The following is a 14912-nucleotide window of genomic DNA, read 5'->3' as shown; positions in this document are numbered from 1 at the left end:
ATTCTTTCAAAGAAACTTGCTCTCCCTCATGCACAGATTTATCCCCTCTCGTGTTCAGTTGTCTTACCCTTCCTCCCGCCCTTGGTTTACTGAAGCTTGTGGCGAGGCAGTTGTCCTGAAACAACTTGCCTTTGCCTCATGGAAAGCAAACCCAACTGAGGGCAATCTCAGTTCTTTCCACAAAGCTCGGAACAAGTGTGTATCTACCCTCAGGAGAGCCAGAAAACAACATCTTTCTCATCTCAAGTCTGAACTCTCAAACCTCTCTCCCTCCTCAAAATCCTGGTGGCGTTTAATCAAATCTGTTTCTGGTGTATGTTCCCCCACCATCCCCTCCCTTACCTCAAATGGCCGCACTGCTGATTCCACACGTGATAAAGCTGAATGTCTAAACTCGGTGTTTGCAGCTAAATCTTGTGTCCTAAACCCATCACTATCTCTACCCACTTTACCCAGTCGCACCCAACTGTCCCTGGACTCTGTATCCTTTTCTCCTGACAAGGTGGAGAGCTTGCTTTCAAACCTCGAGTCAGATTCTGCAACCGGTCCAGACGGCATCAGCCCACGTGTCCTCAAAGCCTGCTCTTCTGCTCTTGCTCACCCTCTCTCTGTTCTATTCACCCTCTCATTTGCCCAAGGTCATCTGCCATCTGCTTGGAAATCTGCTAACATCACTGCCCTGCATAAAAAAGATGCAAAAACAGATCCCTGTAACTACAGACCAATCAGCCTTCTCCCAATCATCAACAAGGTGATGGAATCCATCATCGCCTCAGATATGAAATCCTTCCTCTTCTCCAATGGCTTGATTTCCAATCATCAATTTGGTTTCAGACCAGGTCACTCTACCCTGGATATGCTGCTTCTGCTCTCCCATCAATGGATGGAGGTCCTCAATGCCAGACAGGAAATCCGAGCCGTATCCCTGGACATATCACGTGCTTTTGACACAGTCTGGCACCCTGCCCTACTCACCAAACTCTCTTCCCATGGTATTCAAGGCCATCTCCACTCATGGCTCGCAGACTTCCTCTCCTGTCGCAGTCAACGTGTGGCCCTAAATGGAGTTCTTTCATCCCCTCTTCCTGTGCAGGCTGGAGTTCCTCAAGGTAGCGTTCTGGGCCCTGTTCTTTTTCTGGTTTTCATCAATGATCTCTCGGACTCTCTGGAAAATCCTCTATTTCTCTTTGCCGACGACTCCACCCTCTGCCGTACCATCTGTCATCCCTCAGACCGGCAAGCAGCAGCTTCTTCACTCACTGCAGATCTGGATAACATCACAAACTGGTCCAACACGTGGAACATGTCTTTCAATCCAGACAAATCTCACACTCTCACTATGTCTCTTCGAAAGAACCGTTTACAAAACCCCCCCATCCACTTTCTCAACAATCCTCTGGAAGAAGTCTTTTCTTTTAAGCTTCTAGGTCTCACTATCTGCCATGACCTTTCCTGGGAAAGTCACATTTCCAACCTCGCCTCAAAAGCCAGTCGCCGACTGGGAATCCTCCGTCGTGCCAAGTCCTTCCTCGGCCCTCTTGAGCTCCTGACCACTTACAAAGCTTTTGTCCGTAGCCTGATGGAGTACTGCTCTCCCCTCTGGGCTGGTGCTCCTGCCTCCCACCTTTCTCGGCTTCACGCTGTCGAAACCAGGGCTTTTAAGATCATCGGCATCTCCCGCAATGAAGCTGAGTCTTTGGGCCTCTCACTCAATCACCGCAGGTTGGTCGGTGGTCTTTCTGTCTTCTACCGACTCCTCTCCAGCCTTTCCCCCCCTGCTCTCTCTGCGATTTGTCCCCACCACATTTCCACAGGGCGCTCAAGGTCCGCCAACAACCCCCTTCTGGTAAAACTACCAAAATCACGAATCACTGCTCATCTTCACTCTTTCATTCCTCTTTTTTCCCGCCTTTGGAATAAACTTCCTCACTCTATTCTTTCCCATTCTTCCCTCCAGGCTTTCAAAACAGCTGTTCACCACCACCTCTTATCTTCCCCCATCCAAATCCTCGATCTTTTCTACCCCCGATAATCCACCCAAGCCCACTTCCTTCATTTCTCCTGCTTTCCTTCCTGAAAGTCCCTGAAATGTCCATCTTCTCTTCGCCATGTTCCCCGTCCCATCCCCATCCCTCTCCCTTCCACAGTTCACCTAATGTGTCTGTTCCCCACTGTTTTGTCCCTTCCACTCCCGCCCCTCTTGTCTCATGCCTCCTTGCTGTGAGTTGTGTGTTAGCTCTCATACGAGCCTCGACCAAGGTATACAAAAAAAAAAAAAATTGACCAAATCAAATCGGATTTTTTATATGTTGTACTTATGGACATTATGCATAGCTTCTAGGAAATGAAATTGCGAGTAAAAAAAAATAGAAAGTTCAAGTGGGCATGGGACGCCCCTCGTACAAAAAGACAGAACTAGACCATGATATCTAGCTTGTGTCCAAGTTTCATCAAGATCGCATCAAACGTCATGGAGCTATACTCTGGAGAGAGTCACAAACAGACACAACGAAATAGTGGTCACTGCTGGTGAACCAATTCAATTCAAATCAAATGTCAGACCAAATAGGTACAGTTCTGCATTGGAGTAATCAGAAGAAACTCAAACAAGGAAAATGCAAAGATGAAGTCATCAGGAGGAACCTGGATAGGATTTGCATTTCAGTTGCTACTTATCTACCCTCAAACCCATCCAGGCACAGGCACATGAGCCTCATTCAAAGAAAAGAAGAAAAAAAAACATGGAGAATTTTTTTTTAACCCACATCAAAAAAAAAAATCAAATAATTCTGGCTGCCAGACTATGTGTCTAAGTTGAAATTTAAAATATCTATTCCCCATCAATACTAGATCACAATTGTGAAGTTTCACATCAATTGATTAAGCGGTTCCAGAGAAAACATTATTTAATAATTTTCTTAAATCCAACATGGCTGTCAAATCATGTGACACAAATTATTCCATGACAACCTTGTACATGCATGCCTTGGGGAACATTTATGTGAAGTTTCCCCTCAATCTGTCCAATTGTTCTGGAGAAGATTTTATGTTTTATGGTAAATCCAACATGGCTGCCAAACCATGTGACCTATGACGTCATAGGTGTGAACCTTTTGCTTATCATGGATAGGCGGTCATATGTGTAGTTTCACCTCGATCTGTTCAGCCATTTCAGAGAAGATTTTTTGAAGGTTTTCTTTTTAAAAATAATATGGCTGCCGAATCACGTGACCGATGATGCGATCAAAATTTTTTTTGTGGACCATTTTATCCCGAGATGACCCTCAAATATTTTCATACTGATTGGATGTAGCATTCTACATATGCAATTATGATGTTATAATGAAGGCACCTATGACATAAAAAAAAAACATCGCTCATTCCCCATGAGGCGTACTTGCTATGTGCCAAGTTTCAATTTGGTTGGCGGGGGATATAGAAATGGGTCCCGTCCGTCCGTCACATTTCGTTTCCGGAGCTTAACTATAAATCCCCTCAAGATATATTTATAAAATTTGGTACACATATCAAGCAAGTGGTGAACTGGTGCCTTTTGATATTTAGAGATTTCACCCAAAAAAATTTCTGTCACTTTCCATGGAAACAAGTTGGGTATTAAGAAATAATTGAGGTTAACCTTTGTTTCCAGAGCATAGTTGCAAAACTATTAATAACTATTTCTTTATGACATTTGGTACACACATCAAGAATAAATTGAAGTGGTGCCTTTTGCTACTTGTCCTCGTTTACTATGGCGGGGGATATTGAAAACTTTGTCTTCAGCGGATGCTAGTTTTCCTTGGTGTGGTTTCAGAGAAACAGAGGTCCAAAGTTTTTCCATTTATCCAATATGTCTGCCACACTACGTGACCCATGACATAATTATATTATCATTAAAACATTCGACATGAATAGTCGCACCAATAGTGAAAATTTTGTCTCAATCTGACGAGCGTTTGCAGAGAAAAAAAAACACAAAATTCTGTGCGGAAAAAGACAGACAAACAGACCCAAATGCAATAAATACCCACTCCTTTGGCGAGGGTAAAAAAAATATTAAAAAAGAAGAAAAAAAAAGGTTAAAAAACACTGGCTTAGAGTGTTTCTTCCATCCATCCATCCTTCCATTGGGACCATACTCTGTGCAGAATGTTGGTGTTGCCCAAGCAGTCTCCTTGGCTATTGGACACAATCCCGGACGGGTCACCACTCCGACACAGGATACAAACAAGCTGGTACTCATTTTGCCGACCTCGGAAGGATGACAGGCAGAATCAACCCCAACTGGTATTCATTCAACAGTTGAGTGGGATTTGAACTCAGGATCCTAGGATCCCAAGCCCAGCACCCTAACCATTAAGCCAACACCAGGCATAGAGGTACAGTACTGTGCAAAAATTTATGTTATTTTCACTTTTGTGGTGCTAATCCCTGTTAAACATTTGTGGAAAGTGAGAAGTGTGTTATATAGGTAGATAATAATTCAAATATCTGTAAAAGTCAATTCAATGCCACAGTTACCTTTAATTATATAAAATGAATAAGGAAATTGTCCCCCCGCCCCCCCTATACATTATATAATCATATGCTAGTAATATATCCACTTACCACCACAAAGAAAATATGCAGGGAAATTTGTAGATTTTTGTACAGTAAATAATAATAACAAATTATTGAAGTAATCAACACCAGTTACATAAATGTGAATTACAAGAAACCACAATAAAAGTTGCAAATTCGTGTATCCCACTATTAATTTGCAATTTGTCACTGGTTTTGACACCAATATAAATATTATGGACCCTAGGCATCAAAAATCAACATATATTGAACAAACAGTTTCAAATATAGCACCTCCCTGCCATTAGAGCATTTAAATTGCATCATATGTGGCAAAAAATGTGAAATGCTGTTCTCAGCTTGCCAGCTCGATGACAGAAAATTCCATTTCCATTTTTTCCTTCTCCATCCCCATCCCGTTTAGAATCCTGTGCAGGCACGGGCAACTTGTTAGTATGTGAAATTAGTTTTCCTAAGCTTGTTCCCTTTCTTTAAAATCTATGAGTGGGTTAAGAATGGCACCAAGAAAACAACTTTCAACAGAACAGCATATGAAGATCCAAACTCGAGAAGGAGGACACACTATGAAGACAATAACAGAAAATATGAAGCTCTACAATGGTGTGAAATACACTTTGCAACACCTGAAATAAACTGGCTCGGTACAAAACAAGAAAAGACCAGGAAGACCCAGAAGAACCTCCCCAGGACAAGCCAAGCACTTGAAGTTGCTCAGCAGCTTATGCGACAGAAGAAAATCAAGTCAGCAGCTGACAAATTAAATGAGAACAGGCCTGAACATCAATGTCTCATATCGCACTGTGCACAAATGGACGGCAGAGTTGCAGCAAAGAAACCACTGCTTAGAACACAGAAGAAGGTGAACAAACTGAAATTTGCAAGGCAACAACAAGATTGGATGTCAGTTTTAACTTTTTGGATCTAAGACACCAGTTTGTAGAACGTTAGGCATGCAATGTTTGCATCCTGCTGTTAAACACGGGGGAGGCTCTATGACTGGGGTTGTTTCTCAGCTTTTGGGGTAGGAAAACTTGTTAACAAATGCTAACATGCTAACAAAAACAAGTACAAGCAGATACTGCAGCACCATGTAGTTCCTTATGTTAATCATTTCATCGGAAGAGGATTCATTTTCCAACAAAATAATGATCAAAAACACACTTCCAATATAGTAAAACAGTATTTGGAGAACAAAGTTAAAGCTAGTATGCTCCAAGTATTAGAATGGCTACCCCAGAGTCCAGACATGATTCCCACATGGAATTTGCTGGAAACAGAGAACGAGAACTACAACAGTAGTTGGACATGAAAAGCAACATCGATCAACCTAGGGAGGTTGTGTGTTTGTGGACACCAGGTTTGTCCACAATCTCTTCATCAACTGGAAGTAACTATGGCCAAACACAATGGTTCAAGCTCACACTTTGAGAATTGGATCGATTTATTTGTTCAATGGCAAGATGTATACAAGTTTCTATTGGTCATCATCATCATCATCTATACCATATTCTTTACAGAGTGGGAAGGCTACCAAAGCATGGCATTCCATCCATCCATTGGGACCATACTCTGTGCAGAGTGTTGGTGCTACCTACGCAGTCTCCTTGGCTATTGGGCACAATCCTGGACGTGTTACCACTCCGACGCAGCAAACCAGCAAGGTGATACTCATTTTTCTGACCTCAGAAGGATGACAGGCTGAGTCAACCCCACCTGGTATCAATTCAACAGCCAAGCAGGATTTGAACTCAGGACCCTAGGATCCCAAGCCCATTACTCGAGCCATTAAGCCAACACCAGGTATATGACATTCCCAGCAATCAATAAAGGCAGGAATTTTGAATTTATTCAAGATGCCAGTCATAATTCACCGACTTGTTGTAAAAAACACCATGGCATTTTTAACATCCAACTAATGCAAACAGATGAGACACCTGGGCCAGTTAAACATCCCGTGGAAGGACCACTTAGTTATCTCAGGCCATGTCCTATGTGTACTGGGTTATTGGACAAGGTTCACATTTGTATCAATTGGTGTCAGGAATAGGATCATTTCATCCACACCCTCTAAGGAAGATTTTAAACATCTCTATCTTCTCAACAGTATATATCCGAGTTGGCACCATGGTCAAATTGCACAATTCAACAGAACCAGAGAGAAGGGCACCACCAGGATAAATATTAAAATGACCATAAAAATTACAAATGCAATATGGTGAGGTTACAACTACAAAGTTGGTGATGGAATAAGTGATCACTAACCACCTTCCTTCCTATCCACAAGGTCCTGACAGTTTCTGTCTTGATAAAATGGGAAACTAAAGGAACAATTTGCTCAAGAAAAAAACCAACAACAACCAAACAAACAAAAAAAACCCAGCCCTTTCTCCCCAACTCCACCCCTTCCCCCAACATGTGATTTGAAGATTGCAGAAATACAGATACACCAATGACATCCATTACCTCCTTATAATCTTAATTGCCGCTATAAAGTAATTTACTTCCACATCAACAATCCCCACCAGTACCTATAGGTCAAAGCTAAGTTTTACAAACAGTTTAATAAGAGTTACTGAAGTTCATCGGCAAACCAAAGCACGTTTTGTAACTCAAAGTCAACTGAAGCCATCACTGACCACAGAATATATATATATATATATATATATATATATATATATATATATATATATATATATATATATATATATATATATATATATATATATATATATATATATATACACATGTACATGTACATGTACATAATGTCTTACAGGGATGAAAAGGCTCAGCACAAGATTTCTCAATCTCTCAAGATATGAGTTCCTTTGATTGTCAAACAAGCTTGTTTTTTTGATGGTGAATCACCATGTGAAATATTCCAATACTGCTCAAAGTCAAAGTCACACCCTTTTTTCAGTTGCAAAACTTTATACAGTTGGGTACCTAAGTGCAAAGAAAACCCCATGTCTGGCTATCCAAATGTGGCCCAATACTGATTGGGAGCTTCCTTCAGTATTTTGTCAAAAACACTTCACCCCTCATGATAAATGTATAATGGGACGGTTTTAGCAACCGTGATTTGGCAACGGCACCACAATAAAAGAGGGTGACTTTAAAATAGTGGGATATTACAATCAAGTTATGCTTGCCATGAGGAAATACTGTTGTTATTTTTAAAAGAAAGACGAAAAAGAAGAGCACTGCTCTTAAAACAATGTAATGGTATTTCCTTGCATCAAATCAAATTAAGCAACCAAATGTGGTTGTTCTGTACACAACACGCGTTATTTTTCACATAACATTGTTGGCTATGCCCTGTAGGTCAGGGCAGGACAAAGCAGAGAAACCTCTACATTGATTATGTACATTAAAAGTAAATTGAAATCATTCTCTCTGAAAGATTTTGCTTCCGGTGCACCAACAATTGGTCAGTTGCTCAATAAATAATATTCGTTTTACATGTCCCTACCACACACTGGTCAAATTTAATGATACATTGCAATATATACACACAAGAAAGTAATATGTTGGTAGTCCCAAGGCTATCGCCCTGTGGATCACATACACTGAACAACCTTTGCTAATCCCCTTCCACCCCAGGGAGTTTAGTTCACTCAGCAAGCAATACATGACATTCTCCCTTTCTCTGATCCTTTGATTTGGACCAAATATTGGTGGATCAGAGTGTAATTTCTTTCAAAACCTAAGTTTCCATTTTGAAAGTAGTTCAACCCTTCTGCGATCCTAACTGGCGGGCAGTAACGATAAAGCTCAGCAGCACAGGAGGAGGAACATATGCCTGGATCTGTGGATCATGGCCATGATCGTTGGTTTTTCACGACTCGCTTTCAAAGACAACACCAACTGTTCCTGCGTTACCTGGAACAAAAATGAAAAAAAAAACATGATCATGTTCGTTGCTATTCTGCAAAGCGCTATCACAGCAGGTTATATGAAATGCCTGATCAAATTGTTGGCAAAACGGTCAAAGATGTGACCCACCAAATATGGTGCCTTCCTCATTAGAATTTCCCTCTTCCTCCCAGGTGTTCTCTCCACCTAAGAGGCGACTGCACGACTCAGGTATGCTTTTCACTGGGAAGGACAAACCATCACCCACACTACCATAGAGGGTGTTTTTGAAGAAGAGAAAATGGATAGGGTTGGATGGGTGGTGGAAAGAAAAAGTTATTTTAATGGTGTGCATGACAATGCTGTTAATATCAGTAATAACAGGCATACGAGTAACAAATCAATCTACTCTGAACAACAAAAAAAACAACAACAGATAAAGTTTGCTTCACGAGGAATCTCCTGAAATGTCAACTCTGGACTTGAATCTTGCCAGATCTTAAAAGAGTGTCTCAAGTATCTTTTAACTCAAGTGTCTTTGACACTTACACTCGGAATGGCGACTTTGATTACATTCCTAAAATGGAATTGTAAAGGATTCCTTGGGATTCCTTCTTTTTGGGTTTTTGCAGTATTTTGTAAGGTAGCCATTACTTCTACTTGATACGTTAGCAGGTTAGAATCTTGGACCAGCTGTAAAAACTGTCAATCTGCTGAATCGGGCTGGCAAGGATAGCCAAGACTCTCGAGGTACTTTAACGTCCATCTGAGGGATGACAACACCCATTAATCAATCACCCTGACTGTGACACACCAAGATGACAGTTTATAGCTAGGCCAAGATTCAAACCCAGGCTATACAGCTCACGTCCAAGCTGTGGAGCCTGGGTTTGAATATTGGTCGAGCTATAAACTGTCATTTTAGTGTGTCACAGTCAGGGTGATTGATTAATGGATGTGTCATCCCTCAGATGGACGTTAAAGTGATGTCCCATCTGCCAGCATTAATCGGTGGACGTTAAAGATCCCACGGTAACCTTCGTGAAGAGTAGGCGAGCTATCACTGGCACCTTGAACAAATTACAAATTCCTTCTCTAATAAACAGGGATTCGGCAGCATAGCCACATTCCTCGTAGACAACTGATGCAAACCTGTAGCCACGTGTTGCAGATAAAATTCATAAGAATGTTAACAGATGAGTGTCGTCCAAAAAAAAGACAAATTTCATATTTTTGAAAAAAAGGAATTAATTTGCACTAATTATGTCATTAATCAGATTATTGTAACAAGCAGAAAAAACCAGACTGGCACGCGGTAGAGCGCATACCTCCGCCAAGCTGAAGTTTACATTTTGTATCCAACTGATGGGCCGAATCTGGATCCAGACCTGAACCAAAATCGAATCGGCTAGTTCTTGTCAACGAATCAACTCATCCATCTAGTTTTGTCATAACTCATCCACAACTTTTTTTTAATGTCCTGCTATGCATAGTTTTTGGCCCCATCTCTCAAGGGTGAAGAATCACTTAGAAAAGTTAAAAAAAATTATCGGATCCGGATTTGGATCTTCACCAAAATCGAATCGATTCATCCATCCACTGCACACACCGAGCCTGTCCACCAAGTTTCGTCAGAATCCATCCACAACTTTTCACAGACAAACAACCAGACAGGGGTGAAAACATAACCTCTGCCCACCTTCGTTGACATATGTCATAAGTATTCTCATAACTGCTTCATTCCAAGGGCCCTGGGTGTACAATATAGTGGAAAAAAAAGTTAATTTTATCAGCACTACATATTCCCCTTACCACAATACATACTGTGCTATTTTCGATAATGCGAGGTCCGTCGAAAAAGTAATGGGACTGAGCCTGCTGTATATGCTCCACTGACACAACTTGAATGAACGGGTTGCGTCACAGTCTTTCGAAACATTCCAGCAATATATATATATATATATATATATATATATATATATATATATATATATATATATATATATATATATATATATATGATTGGTGATGGTTGACTGCGCTCATTGTGTGATTTTTTTTACAGGTCATGCTTAACACGTTGTCTAGTCTGAGTCGTCGCGCTATGAGTCGTGAGCAGAGAGCCAATCTGAAGTTTTTTTGCCAATCTGAAGCTTGGCAAAACACCTTCCGAATCCTTCGCAGTGCTGCAGCAAGTCTACGGGAAATAAACGATGTCATGTACACATGCATTTTAATGGCAGAAGAGGTTCAAAGAGGGACGGGAGGAGGTTGAAGACTATCCACGGTCTGGAAAACCTTCAACGAGCAGCACGACGGACAACATCGAGTGTGTGAAGCAGATGGTGTGCGCAGATCGTCGACTCACGGTGCGGATGATTTTTGAGGAACTTTCCATCAACAAGGACACTGTCTGTAGCATCATCACTGAAAATCTCAAAATGCGCAAGGTGTGCGCAAAGATGGTCCCCAAGCTGTTGTCCGAGGATCAGAAACAGCAAAGAGTCACTGTCTGTCAAGACATTATCGAGCATCTCGAGGACGATCCAGACCTGCTCAGGAGAGTCATTACTGGCGATGAATCGTGAATATTCGAATACGATCCCGAGACCAAACGGCAGAGTCGTCAGTATAAAATTCTGCCATCACAAAGACTAAAGAAAGCAAGGATGTCGAAGTGGAAGGTCAAGGTGATGCTCATCGTGTTTTTTGACATCAAGGGCATCGTCCACTTAGAGTTTCTACCACAGGGTCAAACAGTGAATCAACACGTGTACAAGGAGATCCTCCGGCGCCTCATGAGATCAGTCCGGGACAAAAGGAGGGATCTGTGGGAGAACAACGTCTGGGTGCTCCACCATGACAACGCCCCTGCTCACAGTGCCCTGAGCATCCGACAGTGTCTGGCGGAGAGGAACATGCCAACTCTGGAGCAACCCCCATACTCGCCAGACTTGGCCCCTTGTGATTTTTTTCCTATTCCCCAAGCTCAAAGGGGTGATCAAGGGGACCCGATTTCCTGATATGGAGGCCATCAAAAGGGCCGTGATGACGGAGCTCTGGAGGATTCCAGAAGAAGCCTTCCGGGGGTGCATCAAAGCGTGGAAGAAGAGGATGGACAAGTGTGTGAGACTGGAGGGAAACTATTTTGAAGGGGACAAGCTGTAATTTCAACATTTTTTGGAATAAAATTTCTGTGAAGTCAGTCCCGTTACTTTTTAGACGGACCTCGTAAAAGCTTAATTTACCTGACAAAGTAAACATTTTTGGTGGCATAATGGCTGTTTTTCTTTGTTTGTCCATTGAGTTTTGGAGGTTGGCGGTTCAATTCCAACCCTGAACAAGTCACACCAAAGACTTTAGAATGGTATGTGCTAAGTCTTTGCTTGGAGATCAGCAATTTAAGGAAAGAGCACAGACAAACTCCATAGGTTGGCATCTATGGGGAGGTGGAAATTGCTTTCGGGAAGTGTAATTTGGTTTAGTTTAAGAGATTTTGTGGTTATGGCATGTGTGGAAATGAAAAAGTCACGAATGCTGGAGTCTCCGGGCGTTTATAAACATTGCAATGTACCTAGCGATATGTAGCTATGATGAACACGCATTCTATAATACGAGTGAGGAAAGTGGAATAAAACAAAACTTTATCGTTAAGAAATCGTTGCGGCCTGTTCTAAGTCAAGGCATAGTTGAGCAGGCTAAAAAAACATGGCGGCTTCAGACCCCAGCAAGGTAACCCAGGGTGCACCTTAAATCCCTAGAGAGCAAGATGGCCAAGGAGGCTCCTGATAGAGGATATAATTAAGGCCATTAACTATCTTCATAAGGGGTGTTTTAATTAACCCAAACACCCAATTTACACTCTTGCACTTCCTTGGAGTTTTCTTGGCACAGTATGCATGCAAAGTTTCAGGCTGCTCGGTTTCATGGTTTTGGAGTTATGGAGGACACACACACACACACACACACACACACACACACACACACACACACACACACACACACACACACACACACACACACACACACACACACACACATATTAGTGTAGATTATACATACTTCTACCAAGTTTGATTTAAATCCCTGAACCCAGATTCAAAATATTAAATAATTCTGGATGCCAGACTTGTACGTCCGATCAGGTTGAAATTTAAAACTTACATGCCCCATGACTACTAGATCATAATTGCGATGTTTCACACCAATAGATGAAGCAGTTCAAGACAAAGAATTTTTAAAAGATTTACGTTCAATGCAATACAGCTGACAGACCATGTGACATTAATTATTCGTGAACACCCTGGTATCCCCAAGGCTTGGGGAACATGTGGATGAAGTTTCCCCTCGATCTGTCAAGCCGTTCTGGAGAAGATTTTAAAGTTTTATGCTTCAAAAAAAATCATAGCTGCCAAACCATGTGACCTATGACGTCTTAGGTGGAGAACCTTTTGTTCCTCATGGATAGGCAATCGTATTTGTAAAGTTTCACTTCAATCTGTTCAGCCGTTTTAGAGAAGCTTTTTGAAGGTTTTAATTGAAAAAAAAAATGGCTGCCAAACCACATGTCCAATGAAGCCATCATTGTTTTTTTTCCCCTCCATACAGATGACCGAGATGACCCTCAAAAATTTTCATACTGATCAGATAAAGCATTTGACGTATGATATTATGACATTATCAAAAAAAAAAATCACACTTCTTTCCCCTGGGGAGTACTTGACATGTGCCAAGTTTCAATTTTTTTTTTTTTTACCATGGAGCAGTTTCAGAGATATAGAAGAGTTCCTAAGTTTTTCCTTTTTTCCAACATGGCTGCCACACCATGTGACCTATGATGTCATAATTATCATTACAACATTCTTCATGAGTAGTCGTACCTATGGTGAAAATTTTGTGTCAATCAGATAAGCAGTTGCAGAGAAAACATACGTACGGACGGACAATCTGAAAATATCATGCCTCCGGCGACTTTGTCAGTGGAGGTATTAAAAGGTTAAGGATAAAGATAAGTAGGCGCTCTGTAATGTATGCATCATATTTCTGAACGGCATTTGTAAGAGTGCATTTCAAACATTAGATGGCAATGGCTGTGTTATGATAACAGCATAAAACTAGAAGGGCACTCGGTAGAGTACATACATCCACCATGTAATGCCTGATCCACAAGAACATATCAGGCCCAACACATTTTTGAAATATCATGATATATATCGTTTTTGAGCCCTATCTCTCAAAGGTGAAGAATCACTTTTAAAATTCTAGTTGTCAGATCTGGATTCACATCTTCACCAAAATCGAATCAATTTGTTCTTGTCACACATCCAACCTGTCCACCAAGTTTAATCCGAATCCGTCCACAACTTTTTGAGATATCGTGATATATATCGTTTTTGGCCCTATCTCTCAATGATGAAGAAGCACTGAAGCCTGGTGTTGGCTTAGCAGTTAGGGTGGTGGTTTGGGATCCTAGGGTCCTGAGTTCAAGTCCCGTTTGCCGCTGAATTAACACCAGGGGGTTGATTCAGCCTGTCATCCTTCCGAGGTCGGCGAAATGAGTACCAGTGTACTGTTAATCGGGGCACTGCATCAGCGGCATATCCACGCCCCTAACTAATGATGCAACCAGCAGCCAAAATAAAAAAGGCTGCACACGAAGGGAAGGGGTATTGAAGGATTTATGAAAATCTGGTATTGGTGTGGCGCAAGCTTGATGGGCTGAATGGCCTCCTCCTGCGCATAATTTCCTTGTAAAACAAAATTCTAGTAGCCGAATCTGGATCTTCACCAAAATCGAATCGGTTCGTCCTTGTCACACACCGAACATGCCCACAAAATTTATTCTGGATCAGTCTACATTAACACAACTTTTTGAGATATCTCGTACACAAACAGACAAACAAACAAACAATCAGACAAACAAACAAACAAGAAGACGTCATGCAGAGCATGATACTTGCCAAATCCAAAAAACAAATTTGACCTCAAAAATAATTGGTGATTTAATTCAGTGACCGGAAATATAAATTCTCTTAAAATTTCAAGTCAATCGGATGAAAACTGAGGATTTTAGAAATACCACCTTGGTTGTTGACCTTGGGCCTATAGATGTTGACCTTTTGGTCCATGTTGATCTCAAAAATAATTAGCTCTGTGAATTCAGTGACCTGAATATATATATCCTCTTCAAATTTCAAGTCAATCGGATGAAAATTGAGGATTTTTGAAACACCACTTTAGTTGTTGACCTTTTGGTCCATATTGACCTCAAAAATAATTGGCTGGTTTAATTTAGTGACTTGAAATATATAAATCCTCTTCAAATTTCAAGTCAATCAGATGAAAATTAAGGATTTTAGAAATACCAAAGTTGTTGACCTTTGGCCTATGTTGACCTTTTGACCACAAAAACAATAGGCTTCTTCCTTATGACAAACTCTAGCATGCGGTGAAGTTTCGTGAAGATCGGTTTAAAA

General features: G+C 41.2%; 1 protein-coding gene across 2 annotated transcripts in view; it reads right to left on the bottom strand.

Moving 5' to 3' along the window:
* Positions 1–6004: 6004 nt before the first annotated feature.
* The window catches only part of LOC147024790 (palmitoyltransferase ZDHHC2-like), a 63267-nt gene continuing 54359 nt past the window's right edge, over positions 6005–14912 (bottom strand). For both annotated transcript variants that reach the window (XM_085885046.1, XM_085885047.1), the window contains 2 exons: positions 8587–8705; positions 6005–8463 (listed from right to left, as the gene is read on the bottom strand). In XM_085885046.1, the coding sequence (XP_085741172.1) occupies positions 8420–8463; positions 8587–8705 (163 nt within the window). In that variant the 3' untranslated portion in view covers positions 6005–8419. The remainder of the gene's footprint in view (positions 8464–8586; positions 8706–14912) is intronic.

This window comes from Eptatretus burgeri, chromosome 6 (assembly GCF_056783735.1).
Source record: "Eptatretus burgeri isolate ZD-2024b chromosome 6, Ebu_testis_v1, whole genome shotgun sequence".
Taxonomy (NCBI): Eukaryota; Metazoa; Chordata; class Myxini; order Myxiniformes; family Myxinidae; genus Eptatretus; species Eptatretus burgeri.
Note: the sequence above shows the minus strand (reverse complement) of the source record. Positions and strands in the feature narration are given on the sequence as shown.